The sequence below is a fragment of the Schistocerca americana genome, chromosome 4, assembly GCF_021461395.2.
Source record: "Schistocerca americana isolate TAMUIC-IGC-003095 chromosome 4, iqSchAmer2.1, whole genome shotgun sequence".
NCBI classification, from domain to species: Eukaryota; Metazoa; Arthropoda; class Insecta; order Orthoptera; family Acrididae; genus Schistocerca; species Schistocerca americana.
Genome location: NC_060122.1, coordinates 36,901,770 through 36,918,177, shown reverse-complemented (window position 1 = coordinate 36,918,177; position 16,408 = coordinate 36,901,770). Strand labels below are relative to the sequence as shown.

Genomic DNA, 16,408 nt, shown 5'->3' with positions numbered 1-16,408 from the left:
GTCTCCGAAGTCGCTGTCTCTGTATGCTCAGAGACTCGATTTGTCTCTCTCTGCCACAGCCCATTTAACTGACTCGTCACTTGATTCTGTTGTTGCATATGAGTGGAATGTACCAGTGCACAAAGGAGGGTGAATGCATGAGTTAGCAAATATAACTGAGGACTGATCATTGTTGCTACGTACACAACAATTTGGGCATATATATATTGATATGCATGTATGGGTGCCTATAAAACTTTTTTAGAGGCTATTGTAAATTTATTTTTATTCAATACATTGATATACACATACTGATGACAGTACAAGAAACAGGACATGCGGATGAAGTGTATTCCCTAAATAGTAGTTAATTATTAAAATAAAACTACAGCACTCTTTGAAAAAGTTATAGAAATTAATGATAAGCTACACAACTAGCTATTATCCTGTAAACACACGTTTCCATGACAGTGTCTGTACTATGTTTTTGTTTGACTGAGCACAAACATTTTCTCATCGTTGAGGTAAATAAACAAGAATACTACCATCTTGTTTCCATTGGGCAAACTCTGTATGTTTTCTGTCTGAAGCACACACTATACTGTTGACCTTTTTTCCAGATGTCACTCTTCATCTAATGGAATTGCTGTACCTGGCATCACTTATTTTTCATGTTTCTGCAACCACAGTATAGCACTGAGGTAATGGCAGCATCTCTATTTGTAGTGTGTGCAACTCTCAATATTACACTCAAAGTCACACTAGTTTTGTTGTGCAGCAGTCTGGACATAACAGTAGTCTTGTCACAGATGCCGAGGGAGTGCTGTGGACTGTTCCGAGGTGTGACATGGTGCATGCTGTGGTTTCTGGATCTCCTACTTACAGTTGAGCCATGAGGCACTCATTTGCAGTCTTTGTGATATCTTATAATGGTGCACTGCCTAGTTTGAGTGCTGACATGTATACTTCTGGATCAGGAGCCAACTGAAGTTCTATGTCTTGAAAGAAAGAGTCAACAAATGACACCTCACATGCAGACCTCATGCAAGGTGATTCTTGTTCCTCATGCTGCTTTTTTTTCTAAGTTTGGTTCCCTTATTTCCATGCTTGAACTGCACATGGTTGCTTCCCCTTTTGCACTTGAGGTGCACAACAAGCTTCCAAAATGGTGAAGTGTGCTATGATGGCTCAGTTTCAGTTTCAGTGAGAGGCAGAATGCTGCGAAGGTGCACAGGTGTAGCAGCCGTAGTTCTCCCTGGTTGCTCCTTTCCCTGTACAGAGCCACTGCACCTTGGACACTGGTGTCTTATCGAACAGGTAGTGGCAACCCCCTTATTAGCGTTTCAAGGACATAAGTATCAAACAAATGGCAGAAATTGAGACATGTTCTTACAACAGTCTTAGAATAATTCCTGTCAGAGGCACCAAACAGCCGTCAAGATAAGTTTTATTTTGTATCCCACTGGGGAGGAAAAATTGTTATGTATACTCATGATAGTTCAGTACCACTATGCAGTGTTTGGAGTAAAGTTTAAACTGCTATTGAGAATATTCACAACAGGTATGAGGCTGGAGGCTGGAAGTTGTGAGCCTGTAAATTCCAAAATAAATGGCAAGTCCATTGTAGACATATCCCAAATTTACATATGAGTTCACAGTTAGGTAACGAAACAAAAATAGAATAGCACATGATGGTATTCTTAATGTAATTATGTGAAACTGATTTCCCATATGCTCTTATTTAAAGTAGCCAAGAAACAAAAGGGTTTGCTATCTAAATTGCACCTCCTGGCAGCCATGCGACTCGGTGTCTGTACTCCGGCCCTATCGATCTCTTGAAGCTAAAACTAGTGAGAGCCATCTTCATGTGTGGTGATGGGTGGATTGTCCCCACTCGTGTCATCACATTTGGCAAAATGAGGCTGTAACGAGATTGTGAGTGCTCTAGTATGACACTTAGTCATATCATAGCACTTTCCCACACTTTTGTAGATAGGTGCATTGTCCTGATGAAAAACGAAAAATAAGTATTCTTCTTTGTCAGTCAACAAGAAGACATCATTCAAATCCCAGAAAGATCATAACCATTCTATTTGATGAAGTCAATGTTTTTGGTACAGGGCCATGAGTTTCTGCCCACTGCTTCAATTGCCGTTTATGGTGTAAAATGATGATTACCTCGCCTCATCACCAGCAACAAATCAGCAAATAAAATGAGTTACATTATTTTTAAAACAGTCCAAACATTGTTTAGAAATTGGTTGTTTGGTAAGCGTCAAATAACTGTAACACCATCTTGTGCAAAGCTTTTTAGTGGTTAAGTCTTCATATAAAGTACTGACTCTTTTTTATTGTCCTCAAATTTCCATAAGCTACAAGGTGTTTTGTACTCCTTAAATCTCCAGTTGTCAAATAACATATTTAACCTTTCTAGATATTTTCATCTGGGGTCTCATTTTTGGGTGTCATCATATGAGTAATAGTCAAAGGAAGGTCACAACCATCCTGTTAGTACGCATACTTTTTGTCCAATAAAAAACATTTGACATTGTTAACCATGCATTTCTCCTTCACAAACTTGAACAACAAATAGTTCCAGGCATTCTTCACAACTGGTTCCAGAGCAGGAGGCAGTTTGTTGAAATCAGGAACTCTAAGGGAGCTACATCTTACAAGTCAAAAATACCAGGTACAAGTTACGGTGTCCCAAAGGTTTTTGTTCTTCGTTTTGTCCACTTTACACTGTTCATAAGTGACCTTCCAGAACACATACCCAAAGTTAATTCATTCCAGTGTCCAGATGAAACAACTGTCAGTGAGGACACACTCTGAGAAGTAGTCCGGAGGAACATTAACCCACAGTCTTGGTTTGAGGCAAACTGCCTAGTGATACACATACAAAAGACAGTAAACATAAGATTCTACACAAGAAAATTGTCACTTGATCCAGTCCTGATGTGCATACTTGTGGAAACAACATCTGCACAGTAAATGACATCCAATTTTTTAAATTGCATGTGACACAATATGCTGGCAATTTCCCTGCAGACCAGCTGTCAGAAATGTGTAGCATAGTATAGTTCTCACTATGATCAGTATGAGATATAACTAATGTAGACACTTTAAATATTGTGCACCATACCCTATTTGACTTTGTTGTTGGCTATGGTCTGATTTTCAGAGGAAATATCTCTGAATCTATTACCATTTTTAAATAACGGAAGCAAGCAATGAGAATACTCTCCTTTAAACAGAAGTGTGGACACTGTAGGGCACTTTTTAAACAGTTTAAAATCCTGCCTGTCTGTATGTAATTAATTTGACTTTTTTCACATTGCAGCATTTAGAATCCCGAAACAAAAACCTCAGTCACCACTCCTTTGATAAAAGAAACAAAAGTCACTTATAGATTGCATCACCCAATACAAAATTATGAGAAGACAGTGAAGAATATGGGAATAAAAATATTCAATCATCTTCCACCAGAGTTTGGAAAAAAGAAAAAAAAGTGTCAAATCAATTATGGGAATGAAAGCCAAGCTGAAACAAAATTTTATTACATTGATAAAGACATTTTTGGAAACAAAGACATAATGTGAAATTCATGCACTTTGTTTTCAACATGTGTAGCGACCAAGATGACACTGTATATTTCATTTTTCAGTGATTGACATTTGCAATTTTGTTTTGTTGTTTGGTCTGTCAGTGAGGTATGAACTCACTTTTAGTAAGATATGTATATGTGATATATTATGTTGCATATGTATAAGTGTATGTATGTAGGAATAGATTGCATATGGAGGTGTCCAAAAATGTACATGTAATTCATGAAGCATGTCATGTACATTATCAGTGGATAGTTAATAATAAACAAATCACGAAATTAGTGCTACCCAAATGCTCAACAAACCTGGACCAACTTTAAATGAATTCAACAGAATTAAGAAACAGAGAGATTGGTACGGTACTCATCATAAAAATGACACGTTGAGTTACAGACAGGCACAACAAAAAGACTGCTACACATTTAGGCTTCAGCCAAAGCCTTCCTCAGAAAAGATATCACATTCACAAAAGCAAGCGTACCTCACATACACATGACCACAATTTCCAGCAACGTGAACTATCCTTTTCCTGATATTGTTTCCTGGAGCTTAAACACTCAAAATTTCTGTTGCCATTAAACTGTCCAAAATAAAGAAATTTATGTTGGCATATTACATCAGGAATGTTAATAAAAACATTCAACAAAAATCTATAGCACACTTAATGAAGCAAGCAACATCTTTCTTTGTTAAGATATTATTACATGAATTCTCTCTGTGGATTACTAACTACTGACATGTTTTTGGGATGTACTGTGTTGTAGGTATGACCATTTGAGTGCTTTGATAAATAAAATACTTTCAGAGAAGCCAGAAAATATAATGGAGGGATTTGAAGAGTATAGCCGAACCTTGAAAGAAAAATGGTTCAGATCAGCTGCAGATTGTCTTCAGGACCAATATATCATTCGTAACTATCCAGATTACACACAGAAGCTCATCACTCTATTTAGGGTATGTTTCTTTATGTTACAATTTATGATTAATTTTTGTTTGACTACTACTTCTGATATCATTTTCAGAGACAATTTGTGACTATGAAATTCACTTGCCAGATCTTGAAATTTTTCTGTTTTCAGTTTAAATCTGAGATAATAACAAGGAAAGCAAAATGTATCTATTCAACAAAAAATTAGAACATGCAATTTTTATTTATTAATTTATTTGTTTATTTATTCACCCAGGAATAAACCCACAATGACATAGAATTTTTCATCATAATACAGTGAAAATAAATAGCTCAAATATACGCATTGTTGTTGTGATTTTCAGTAAAAAGATTGATTCGATGCAGTTCTCTACATCAGTCTGTCCTTTGCTAGTCTCTTCGTCTTTGAATAACTGCTGGAGCCTACATTGATTTGAACCTGCTTATGGTGTTCATCCCTTTTGTCTTCCTCTACAGGTTTACACCCCCCCCCCCCACCCCCACCCCCATTAACACACACACACACACACACACACACACACACACACACAACACTTGCCTCCATACCAAACTGACTCTTTTTCCCTGCCAGTTTGATTCAATACATTTCAAAAGCTTCTGCTCTCTTATTGTGTGAACTGCTTGTTGTTGATGTTTTACTTCCATTAGAGGCTACAGTCAAGACAAATACCCCGAGAAAAAACTTCCTAACACTTAAATTTACATTAGATTTTAACGAATTCCTCTTTTTCAGAAAACTTTGGCCATATTTTGCTACTCAAGTAGCAAGAGTCATCATCTATTACTTCTAGTGTCTCATTTCCTAATCAGATTTCTTCAAAATTGGTGGACTTAATTTGACCACATTCCATTACCCTTGGTTTACTTTTCGTGATGTCCATCTTATAACAGCTTTTCAAGACAATGCCCATTCCATTCAAGAGCTCCCCCTATTCCTTTGCTGTATACATACTCATAGAATATGTAAGAATATTTTTACGAGGGTACGACAGGTGATCAGCCATGGCCCTCCTGAAGAAACTGTCAAGCATTTGCCTGAAATATTTTAGGAAAACCTAAATCAGAATTGCCAGGCAGGGCAAACTTCATCCTCCCAAATATGAGGTCAGTGTCTTAACAACTGTACTGACTCATCAGTTCCTTCCTATTGTACATCGTTGTATTGTTCATACACAGTTTACACAACATAAGTTATAATACAAAAAACATTTTTGCACTGTTTCTTCTCATATATCTGCCCTATCACTGCACACACTATAGACATCTGCTAGTGACTTCATGACCATGAACATGCTTCTCTGCCCCTTGCACATCTTTTGATAACTGATTCTAAATCTATAAATATGCTGCTATACTCCACACATCTCCATGTACTCTCTTCAGTCTGTTGGGAAAACTGAGTCAGCATCCCTCCCATGATGAACAAGGTATTGAACTCAAGAAAATGACAGGACATTAGTATTTGTTCACTGTTGTAAGAAAATGACATCTTAAGGATGGCTGTGTTTCATGTTCTTACAAAAGACATGAGTAAAAGACTGTTGTAATTTGCAAGCTTTTGGAGCCAGTGGCTCCTCCTTCAGGTAGAAGGGTTGCAGGGGAAGGAAGAAGGGTGAAGGAAAAGGACTGGAGAGGTCTAGGAAAAGTCACCCAGAACCATGGGTCAGGGGAGACTTACTGTACGGGATGAGAAGGAAAGACCGACTTTTGGGGACTGCGTCAGATGAGATTTGAAAACCTAAGAGCTTAAGGGTGGAAGACAGGGTGATACGCAAGACAGAGATTACTACTAAAACATCGTCCACAAGTTAATAAGAATGAAAAGCTAGTGCATTGTATGTAACAGAGGTGGGAGGGGGGGGGCTGTGTAAAACAGATGGGAAACACAATTCAGTGAGACAATTCATTGTCTTTCCCATTGTCTTTCAGCTTGATACATTTTTGTCTTTGGATGACACTTTTGTAGCAAGTAGCATACCCTGTATATCATTTTGTACCTGTGACAGTAATTTACGAACTGTGGATTAGTGTAGTGCTTCTGTAAAGAAATGATACATTTAAGTGTTTGGGAGGAGTTGCTAATACCCACAGTTATCCATCTACAAGGTGTCCCACTCAAACCTCCCTGATTTCAAGGACCCAGAAGAGAAAAACCACAGCAGAAATGACAATGAAAAATGCATCACATTGTAGAGCATCTCAAAGAATTTATTTTCCCGCATCAGAAGTGCCAAGTAGCGTTGCCAGAGTGCAGCATGGTCCCATAAAGTGAAAATGGCAACTCCAAAGCAGCGCACACAAGCAGTAGTGTGGTTTGCAGAAACAAAACTGCAGATAACTGTGCAGAGAAATTATCATCGTGTGTATGAATGTGATCCACCTGATGTGAAAACAATTAAGGAATGGAATAGGAAGTTTCTGGCAACAGGAAGTGTTCTGAAACATTCTGACGGTCCATGCTACAGAGTTTCAGAAGTGACAGTGGAGGACATCTGACAAACATTTTTCAGAAACCCACATAAGTCAATTCGTCAAGCATCTAGGTGTTGTGGCGGCTTCTGCCACCGAATGTATCAGGATGACCAAATGTGGGAAGACACCAAATCTAGTGGGCAGGTGCCAGGAGGTGCCTTATAAAAACTTGGGGAGTACTTTCCAAATGATTTATTTGTTTCCACTACAGCGCTCCTCTCACCTCGGTCTGCGTCACAGGTCCCAGCAATGCTGAGGAAGCACCCCAACAGCCTGTGCAACGCAACGCTGTGTCGTGCTGGCCTTGGCCGGCCCTCTGAGTTCCGATGATGTCAGGATGGCTGGACCAGCAGCCAACTCAGCACTGCTCGGTGTGAGCCGCAGGTGGCCAGCTGTGTCCTTCTCTACACCGGTGTGGCTGAGATCGCGGTGACGAAACAAGCGCCCGCTATCCGGCGTCCGAATCTGCAGCCCTCGCCTCAGGAAGTCTCCTGCATGTGTTGGGAGCCGAGATGACTGCCCGCGGTAGTGAGCTGAAGAGTGGCCCACCGCTGGCTGGCTGCGGACCCCACGTTGGCCTCAGAGGGTCGAACCAATGACCCGCCGTGGACTGGGCACTGGCACCCCATTTGTTGCTGTCTTTAGCTGGCAGTGTGACACACCTCGCCGTCTAGGAGACTGAATCTCGTTAGAAACAGCACCTATTTATACTCGGCTGTGCGCCTCTGTTTTGCCAAGCTCACCACTTTGCATCACGTATGCATAACACTTAGATTGGGCAGTGGCCCTCTTCTGCCTGTGACTTGCACCATGGAAACTGCTGTGTTCACCCTCTCTGGCAGTTCTATGCCCATGTCGCCTCTATTCGCCTTCGCAACTGCTGGTATGCGTAACTTACTGCAATCCATCCTGCACCTGGCTGTAACTCGTGCTCCGAATATCGCACAAAACTAACTTTCCATATCCTAAACGGTGGAGCCGCTACATAGGCAACTTGATGTACCTCGATCAACATTGAATCATGTAGTTCACCAGCGTATTTGTATGCTTGCTTACAGAGTGCAAATTCTGCAATATCTGACACCGAACGACAACCATGCCAACAATAATTTGCTGCAGATATGCTGCAGCGTATTGATATGCTGGATTTGGGGTTCGCAAAATTCACATGTTGTCATTGAACTTGTTCATGACAGCCCTAAACTAAATGTCTGGTGCGGGCTAATGCATGACAGAATTGCTGGACCATTCTTCTTTGCCGAACAAACAGTGACTGGATCAGTGTATCTGGACATGTTGGAGCAGTTTGTGTACCCTCAGTTACAAGACTTGCAACCCAACATCATTTTTCAACAAGAAGGAGCTCTGCCACATTGGTCAATGCCTGTTCACAAGTTCCTGAATAGGAAATTTCCCAGTTGTTGGATCGGTCGTGGAGGACCCATTGCCTGGCCACCACGTTCACCTGACATTACGCCGCTTAATTTCTTCATGTGGGGATTCGTGAAGGACCACGTGTATGCGATCAAAGTGGACGATATTCCTACGTTGCGACATCATATCAGTAACAGAAAAAATGTTACAAAGAACTTGGCAAGAAATTGAATATGGACCCAATGTTTTTTGTGCTACAAATGGTTCACATGTAGAGGTGTATTGATGATAAATAAATAAATTCTTTCAGATTTCGTATCTACTGTGGTTTTTTTCCCTGGGTCTTTGAAATCGGGGTGGTTTGAGTGGGACCCCCTGCTGCTGGTTGAAGTGGCTGCTTTTGGAAATGTCTCCTCAAAAATTAATTTAAACAGTGCACAGAATTTAGTGAACTTATCATCTACATTGTTTTCCCTATAGACTTCACCTGAGGTTTGTTTTGTTAATGCCATAGAAAATTATGTATTTTACACTCAAAATCCTTTTGTAGACCTGCGATTTTGTTGGTTTTACCAAGCCTTTCTTTAGTTTTATTACCTGACAGTAATGGTACAAAAGCCTAAGAGCTCTTATGAATACTTTACAATTTTTCCTGTCAATATCTGTAAGTACATAGCCAAGAAGCAGTGTTACTTTTTTGATACCTTACTAGCAGTGTTTGCCATTTGTGCCATGCCAAAAGTTCAAAATATTTGGGAAAATAGTACTAATTTTGCCCTGAACACTTGTGTCTCCATATATTATTGTGTTAGATTTGGAAGTTGAGGTTATTTCCAGGACTTCAATTAATTTCTTAAAGTAAGTGCCCAAATTACCAGTAGGTGAGCAGTACGTATACAGAGTGATTAACTTCTTATTGATGTCCAGAATTTCAGTTCAGTGGCTTCCAGCTCAAATGTTTACCTGCATTACCTGTGATCAGGTGTTCTCTACTTTTAAAATGTGTGCCATTTCTAATATAATTACATGATCCCCCACCAGTGACAAGGTGTGAGTTATTCGTAATTGTACTTGCTTTTAAATGTAACAGTATTGTTGTCATAATTATTATTGTTGTTGCTGCTGTTGCTGTTTACAGTTATCCAAATAATGGTACTGTTGTTATAATAATTATTGTCATTGTTATTATGTTATTGTTTATGATTATATCCATCATATCACACCCTAGTATTGCACCAAAAAATGCCCTACGCCGTCTATTAAAGTACAAGGCACAACATCGTAAAGATTAGGTCTACTGAGTGATACCAGATACTTGGAAGATACCTGTTATTGTATCTGCTAGAATGATGATAATATTAAAAGTGCTGGCACTCTCAGTTTTATCTATATTTGAGGCCTGTTCTTCAATCCTTCTTATCATAAATTTCAATCATGGAGTCATAGAATGACACCTGTCGTTCCACCGACTTGCACAATTGTTTTTTATTCAGTAACAAAGCAAGGTGAGAAAGTCTGGTTTACAACTGTGTATTTTGAACATAAGATTCATTATGCTTCTGAACATCTAATAGTAAGGTATTGTTTAAACAAAAATCTATCCTTGAATTGCCAAATTTAATGAGTGCCTGTACAGATGTAGTAATATGGTCCTTGGAGTTTCTGTGCCATATCCTCAAGTTGTTGAAATTGATCATGTCACTCATGCCATTTTTTTCTGCAATGAACACTCGGCTGACCCTTGACAGAATGTTCGATGGGCATTTCATAGGACGTGGCAGATGCATAAATTGGACAGCCCATACTCCTTATCTTAGACATTTAGACTTCTTTCTGCAGGGTACATTAAAGAAGAACGTGTAGTATGATGTGCCTACAACCCCAGAGGATATGAAACATCATATTGAGGCAGCCTGTGGTAACATAACACCAGATGTACTGCATCGTGTAAGACATTCATTATGTGGTATATTACAAATGTGTGCAGCAAATTGTGGGCACCACTTTGAACATTTATTGACCTTAAATGTCAGGACACACTCTTTTACATTCTGTATTTGATAACAAAAAACAAATTTGTAAGTTTAACTACATTCTCATGTTAATGTACATTTTCTTCTAACAAGTCAGTTTCGTACAGTACTCTTAAGAGAAAAAGACTAATTGAAATGTTAGCATGTGGACGTAACGTGCTGTTCATGTCTCTTCTGTACCTATGTTACGTCACTGTTCTTTTTGTATCCCTAATTAATTCGGTTCTCTACAATACACACGATTGAACTGCTGAGGAGTTACTCAAGCATCAGTTTTACGTTATAAATTACTCTGGATGTAATTAACATTTTACAGTGTAAGAAATTACATTGATTGAGTATATTTTTCTATTTTCAGTCTTGCTAAAAATAACAGGTTTCCATTTAAAAAAACTTAAGTATGTGTTGAAAATCATATTTCCATGCATTTCTCAATGGTTTATATTAACCAATTACACCAGCCTCTCTCCTCCTCGGTCTGCGGATTTGGTTATTCAGTGTTTGCTGTAGTTTGGGAGGTGTTTCCAGTGGTAATGTTAGGCGACTCACCCTGTATACCAAGGATGTTTAAGTGTGAAAAAAAAGTGTTATCTGTAACTGTAATTGGTGATTACAGCAGTTACTAGCATACCTCACCCCTGCCCCCCACCTTTAAGATAGTTCTACAGTAGCACGTTTGTTTGATGGTTACACTATATACTGTATTCCAGTTACTCTACATCACTGCTCTTAGTGCATACCACTGTGCTGTTTACAGGCTATAGTTCAGCTTTGAGCTGGTGTACTTTATTTTTAATATAATGCACTGTTTGATGAACATTAGATAACTGAGCAAATTTCTGATTTATTTTTCTCTCTGATAGCTGGTGGCTGTGTGTTTCAATATTGTACTTTCTATCTCCTGTACTAAGGTACTAGTTTCTAATTGATGCTCTATCATATCAGAAAGCAAACAAAATTCTTGCCGTAATACCATCTCTCATATGTTTCTAAAAACCAAGCTGTTAATTTATCTAAAATTATTAATATTTATATATAAAAACAAAGATAAGGTGACTTACCGAACAAAAGCGCTGGCAGGTCGATAGACACACAAACAAACACAAACATACACACAAAATTCAAGCTTTCGCAACAAACTGTTGCCTCATCAGGAAAGAGGGAAGGAGAGGGGAAGACGAAAGGAAGTGGGTTTTAAGGGAGAGGGTAAGGAGTCATTCCAATCCCGGGAGCGGAAAGACTTACCTTAGGGGGAAAAAAGGACAGGTATACACTCGCACACACGCACATATCCATCCACACATACAGTATGTATGTGTGGATGGATATGTGCGTGTGTGCGAGTGTATACCTGTCCATTTTTCCCCCTAAGGTAAGTCTTTCCGCTCCCGGGATTGGAATGACTCCTTACCCTCTCCCTTAAAACCCACTTCCTTTCGTCTTCCCCTCTCCTTCCCTCTTTCCTGATGAGGCAACAGTTTGTTGCGAAAGCTTGAATTTTGTGTGTATGTTTGTGTTTGTTTGTGTGTCTATCGACCTGCCAGCGCTTTTGTTCGGTAAGTCACCTCATCTTTGTTTTTATATATAATTTTTCCCACGTGGAATGTTTCCTTCCATTATATTGATATCATTAATTTGAATCCAACAATTACGTTTGTTATTGTCACTGTTGCATTTCGAAATCTTTTCTGTCGTCTTATTTTCCTCTTTCTGTTTTTGCCAGTAGTTTCACTTTGTATTCACCTTCTCCCTTTTACCGTAATCTGCTATACTATTTTATCCCACCTATATTTATACTCAATAATACATAACCCACTTCCAAACCATAACCAAAAAATTTTTTTTTTTTTTTTGCCGCTTTCAGCACTACCGCCGCTATAATATCCACCGTTTCTAGTTCACAAACAGCTCCTTTCACCTTTTAAACAACCATTTCGGCCAGTTCTAATAACTTTCGCTTTATTTCCATTTCCGTTTTTCCCACATCACTGATCATTTTTAGCCGCCTCCCACAGGTTTTAACGCCATTATTTCTTCGTCAGACAAGGTGTCTGTATGTGTGGATGGGTATGTGCGTGTGTGCGAGTGTATACCTGTCCTTTTTTCCCCCTAAGGTAAGTCTTTCCGCTCCCGGGATTGGAATGACTCCTTACCCTCTCCCTTAAACCCCCCTTCCTTTCCTCTTCCCCTCTCCTTCCCTCTTTCCTGATGAGGCAACAGTTTGTTGCGAAAGCTTGAATTTTGTGTGTATGTTTGTGTTTGTTTGTGTGTCTATCGACCTGCCAGCGCTTTTGTTCGGTAAGTCACCTCATCTTTGTTTTTATATATAATTTTTCCCACGTGGAATGTTTCCTTCCATTATATTAATACTTATCTAGTTTGATTGAAATTTCTACAGAGTGACTTTGTAGCAATCACAACTTCAATAATTTCTAGACATGTTGTACACTACTGCAAAGAAAGAGGACTAGGGTTTGACAATCTATTTGCCACAAGGTTTCAACCATCACAACAGCCCTCTTCATGACAGTCAACTGCCGATGTTTGTAGTCAGTCTGTGGGCTGAAGGTCATCACTATACACTGGATAAGGCCACTCCAAATGTGCCATAGCCGTTCCCCATCATCATACATAGATACCAACTGTTTGCCTAGCCACTAAATTCAGAAGGACTACCGTATTTACTCGAATCTAAGACGCACTCGAATCTAAGCCACACCTGCAAAATGAGACTCGAAATCGAGGAAAAAAAAATTTTCCCGAATCTAAGCCGCACCTGAAATTTGAGACTCGAAATTCGAGGAGAGAGTAAAGTTTTAGGCCGCACCTCCAAATCGAAACAAAGTTGGTCCATTGTAATATGAGACACAATTTAGGTCGAATGAATGACGATACAGCTACAATAGTTTGGTTCGAGTCGTAAGCTTAGCAGTTAAGCTTTACCAGGTAGCCATTGCTATGCGTCAGGCGCTCCGTCCGTATTTATACGGGTACCCTTCCTTTTTCACGTGCTTCATCTGGTTTGAATTGTTTGCTAATTTTCCTTTGATCTGATAAGTGTTGTTCTCTTTGTTATAGGTGTTTACGTCACACTAAGCTGAAAATGCATTACTGTACTGTGTCGTGCATTGTTTCTCGCATGATGATAATGAGTGTTTACGGCCTGTCGCTGCTCGCGGCACGGCTTGCTTTTGTAGGTGCTACCGCTGCTTACAATTAAAAATAAAAAAATAAGAGAAGAATCGTCTCATTAGCGAAATGATGGCAAGAGACTGCCATTTGTTGTTACTTACACTGCTGCTTTCTTTGATAATGATCAACAAGAACCAAATAATAGACAGCGTATGATAGAAGACGTTCTGAACCAGAGTTTAGCGAAAATTTTTCTCCATTTGAAAATCTTTGCAGGCGCCTCTTTAGTATATTACATTTTGCACAGAAACTAGAGTCATCTTAGATTTAAAAATGTAGTCAACTGCCGTGCTTCATTTCTGACTGTATCACTATTAGGCATAAGAATAATACGAATATAAACATGACATGATATGTATGTTCTTCAGCGTTTGCTGTTGTCTCACTTTAGTTTCATAGTTTATTAGGCAGACAGGAATTAAATGAGATAGCACCAAACACGAAACAATACATGGCAAAATGTTTATATGCGTATTATTCTTATGGTGATGAGAATACTGCATATGATTCACAATTCATAAAAGTTCCTATTAGCAACCATCTCTTCTCACAGGTAGGAAAAAATTCAGAACGTACAGTTGGCCATATTGAAAAACACCCCAAACAGTCTTGCCAGTCGGATTTTCGTAGTACATTGAAATGCTGCTACACTCGAAGATGAACAATACGGAATTTGTATTTACTTCGTTGGATAATGTATGAAAATGCAGTGGTCGAAACTCAGGGCGGAGAAAAAAAGCTCGTCTTCCACCTTTTTTTTTAAATTTATTTATTGACGCAGAGGTTTTGGCGCCAGTATTTATCTTTGTGCCTACAAAGCATGCCCGTGTAGCGCTACATGTATTCGGCGGTAGAAGTTGGTTGTGGAAAGACCTACCAACATTTTTCAGAACTTCCGCTTGCTTTGCGCTCGATTCTAAGCCGCAGGCGGATTTTGGATTACAAAAACCGGAAAAAAAGTGCGGCTTAGATTCGAGTAAATATGGTAAGAAAGGCGATCATCGATGGAGGGGAGGCCATCACAGGTGAAAAGCTTCCATGGAACACAATTACCAAGATGACAGGAAATCACATTGATGCCCAACTAGTGCAGGCACCAGTCAACTTAGGTACTGCTTTTTCTGTAACATTGAATATTTATTGTCATCTACTAAAGAAGACTATGTTCTGGACATGAAAGCAGTTTTTTGAAGGTTTCAAACAGGACATGTCAAGCTGACAGGAACATGTATTGCAAGAATAACTATCAATGACAGAACATGTTGTTGTTGTTGTTGTTGTTGTTGTTGTTGTCGTTGTCTTCAGTCCTGAGACTGGTTTGATGCAGCTCTCCATGCTACTCTACCCTGTGCAAGCTTCTTCATCTCCCAGTAACTACTGCAACCTACATCCTTCTGAATCTGCTTAGTGTATTCATCTCTTGGTCTCCCTATACAATTTTTACCCTCTACGCTGCCCTCCAGTGCTAAATTTGTGATCCTTCGATGCCTCAGAACATGTCCTACCAACCGATCTCTTCTTCTAGTCAACTTGTGCCACAAACTCCTTTTCTCCCCAATTCTATTCAATACCTCCTCATTAGTTATGTGATCTACCCATCTAATCTTCAGCATTCTTCTGTAGCACCACATTTCGAAAGCTTTTATTCTCTTCTTGTCCAAACTATTTATCGTCCACGTTTCACTTCCATACATGGCTACACTCCATACAAATACTTTCAGAAACGACTTCTTGACACTTAAATCTATACTCGATGTTAACAAATTTCTCTTCTTCAGAAACGCTTTCCTTGCCATTGCCAGTCTACATTTTATATCCTCAAGGTCCATGGTTCATGGGGGTAGGGACAGAACATAAAATGACAAATTTCAAAAGACAGAACATAACTTTTGAAATTTGTTATTTTAGCAGAATATAATCATAATGTTATTCTCACATGGAACTTCTTTGCTGGCACCACAAGTAATAACAGACCATGGAGGATCAAAGATTCAGATTTACCAAAGTATTCCAACAACCGTACATACCAAAAATTGCTCTAGGAAGCTGTTTGCCATTGAAGGCATTGTTATCCTGCCATTGTCAACAAGAATAAGTCTAGACATCAATCAATATGCACAATTACACTGTGAAGCTTTCATTGTTTGCAAAAAGCTACTCAGGCTACAAAACAACACTGCATTCCAGCAGTGATCAAAATCATTGTGAGTGGTCAAAGATAACTTTGGATCACTAACTGTCATGAGAAGCCACGACTCATCCCCATATGTATGTCTGTAGTGACAGGCAAACATGGCGGCAGCTTAATGACTTTGGGGAAACATTCTGCTCCCTGCCACCACAGACAATGCAGGAGAGGAAGCTACCATCTAATTTCCAATAGGATCTGGCCTGAGTGGGGAACAACTTCAGTGAATAATAACCATTCTGTGTCAGTTTTTGGATGCTTTGAAGTCTGGAGCGGAGAAAAGATAGACCAAGTGGCCCATGATAAAACACCATATCAATTTTGGTGATCATTCACCAACTAACCAGCACTCGTATAGAGTGTCGCCTGCTGAACAATAGATAATCTGGGAGGAAGCACAGAAAATGCTCCAGCCAACATCATTGAATCTTCAGAGAGTTCTTGCTTCTCGCTAGTTGCCTTTGTGAAGAAAAAGAATGGCACATGGCATTTCTGTGTCAACTACTGATGACTGAACAAAATCATGAGGAACAATGTCTATCCATTGGAAGCACTGATGAGACCATGAAATGATCAAAAGGAGCAAAGTATTTCTCAACTGTGGACATGAAGACAG

At 39.4% G+C, this 16,408-nt stretch overlaps 1 protein-coding gene across 1 annotated transcript in view; it reads left to right on the top strand.

The window, feature by feature from the left end:
* LOC124612557 (radial spoke head protein 4 homolog A) overlaps positions 1-16,408 on the top strand; it is a 497,314-nt gene that overhangs the window by 145,643 nt on the left and 335,263 nt on the right. Inside the window, exon 3 of the mRNA XM_047140832.1 lies at positions 4,349-4,538. Within this exon, the coding sequence (XP_046996788.1) occupies positions 4,349-4,538 (190 nt within the window). The remainder of the gene's footprint in view (positions 1-4,348; positions 4,539-16,408) is intronic.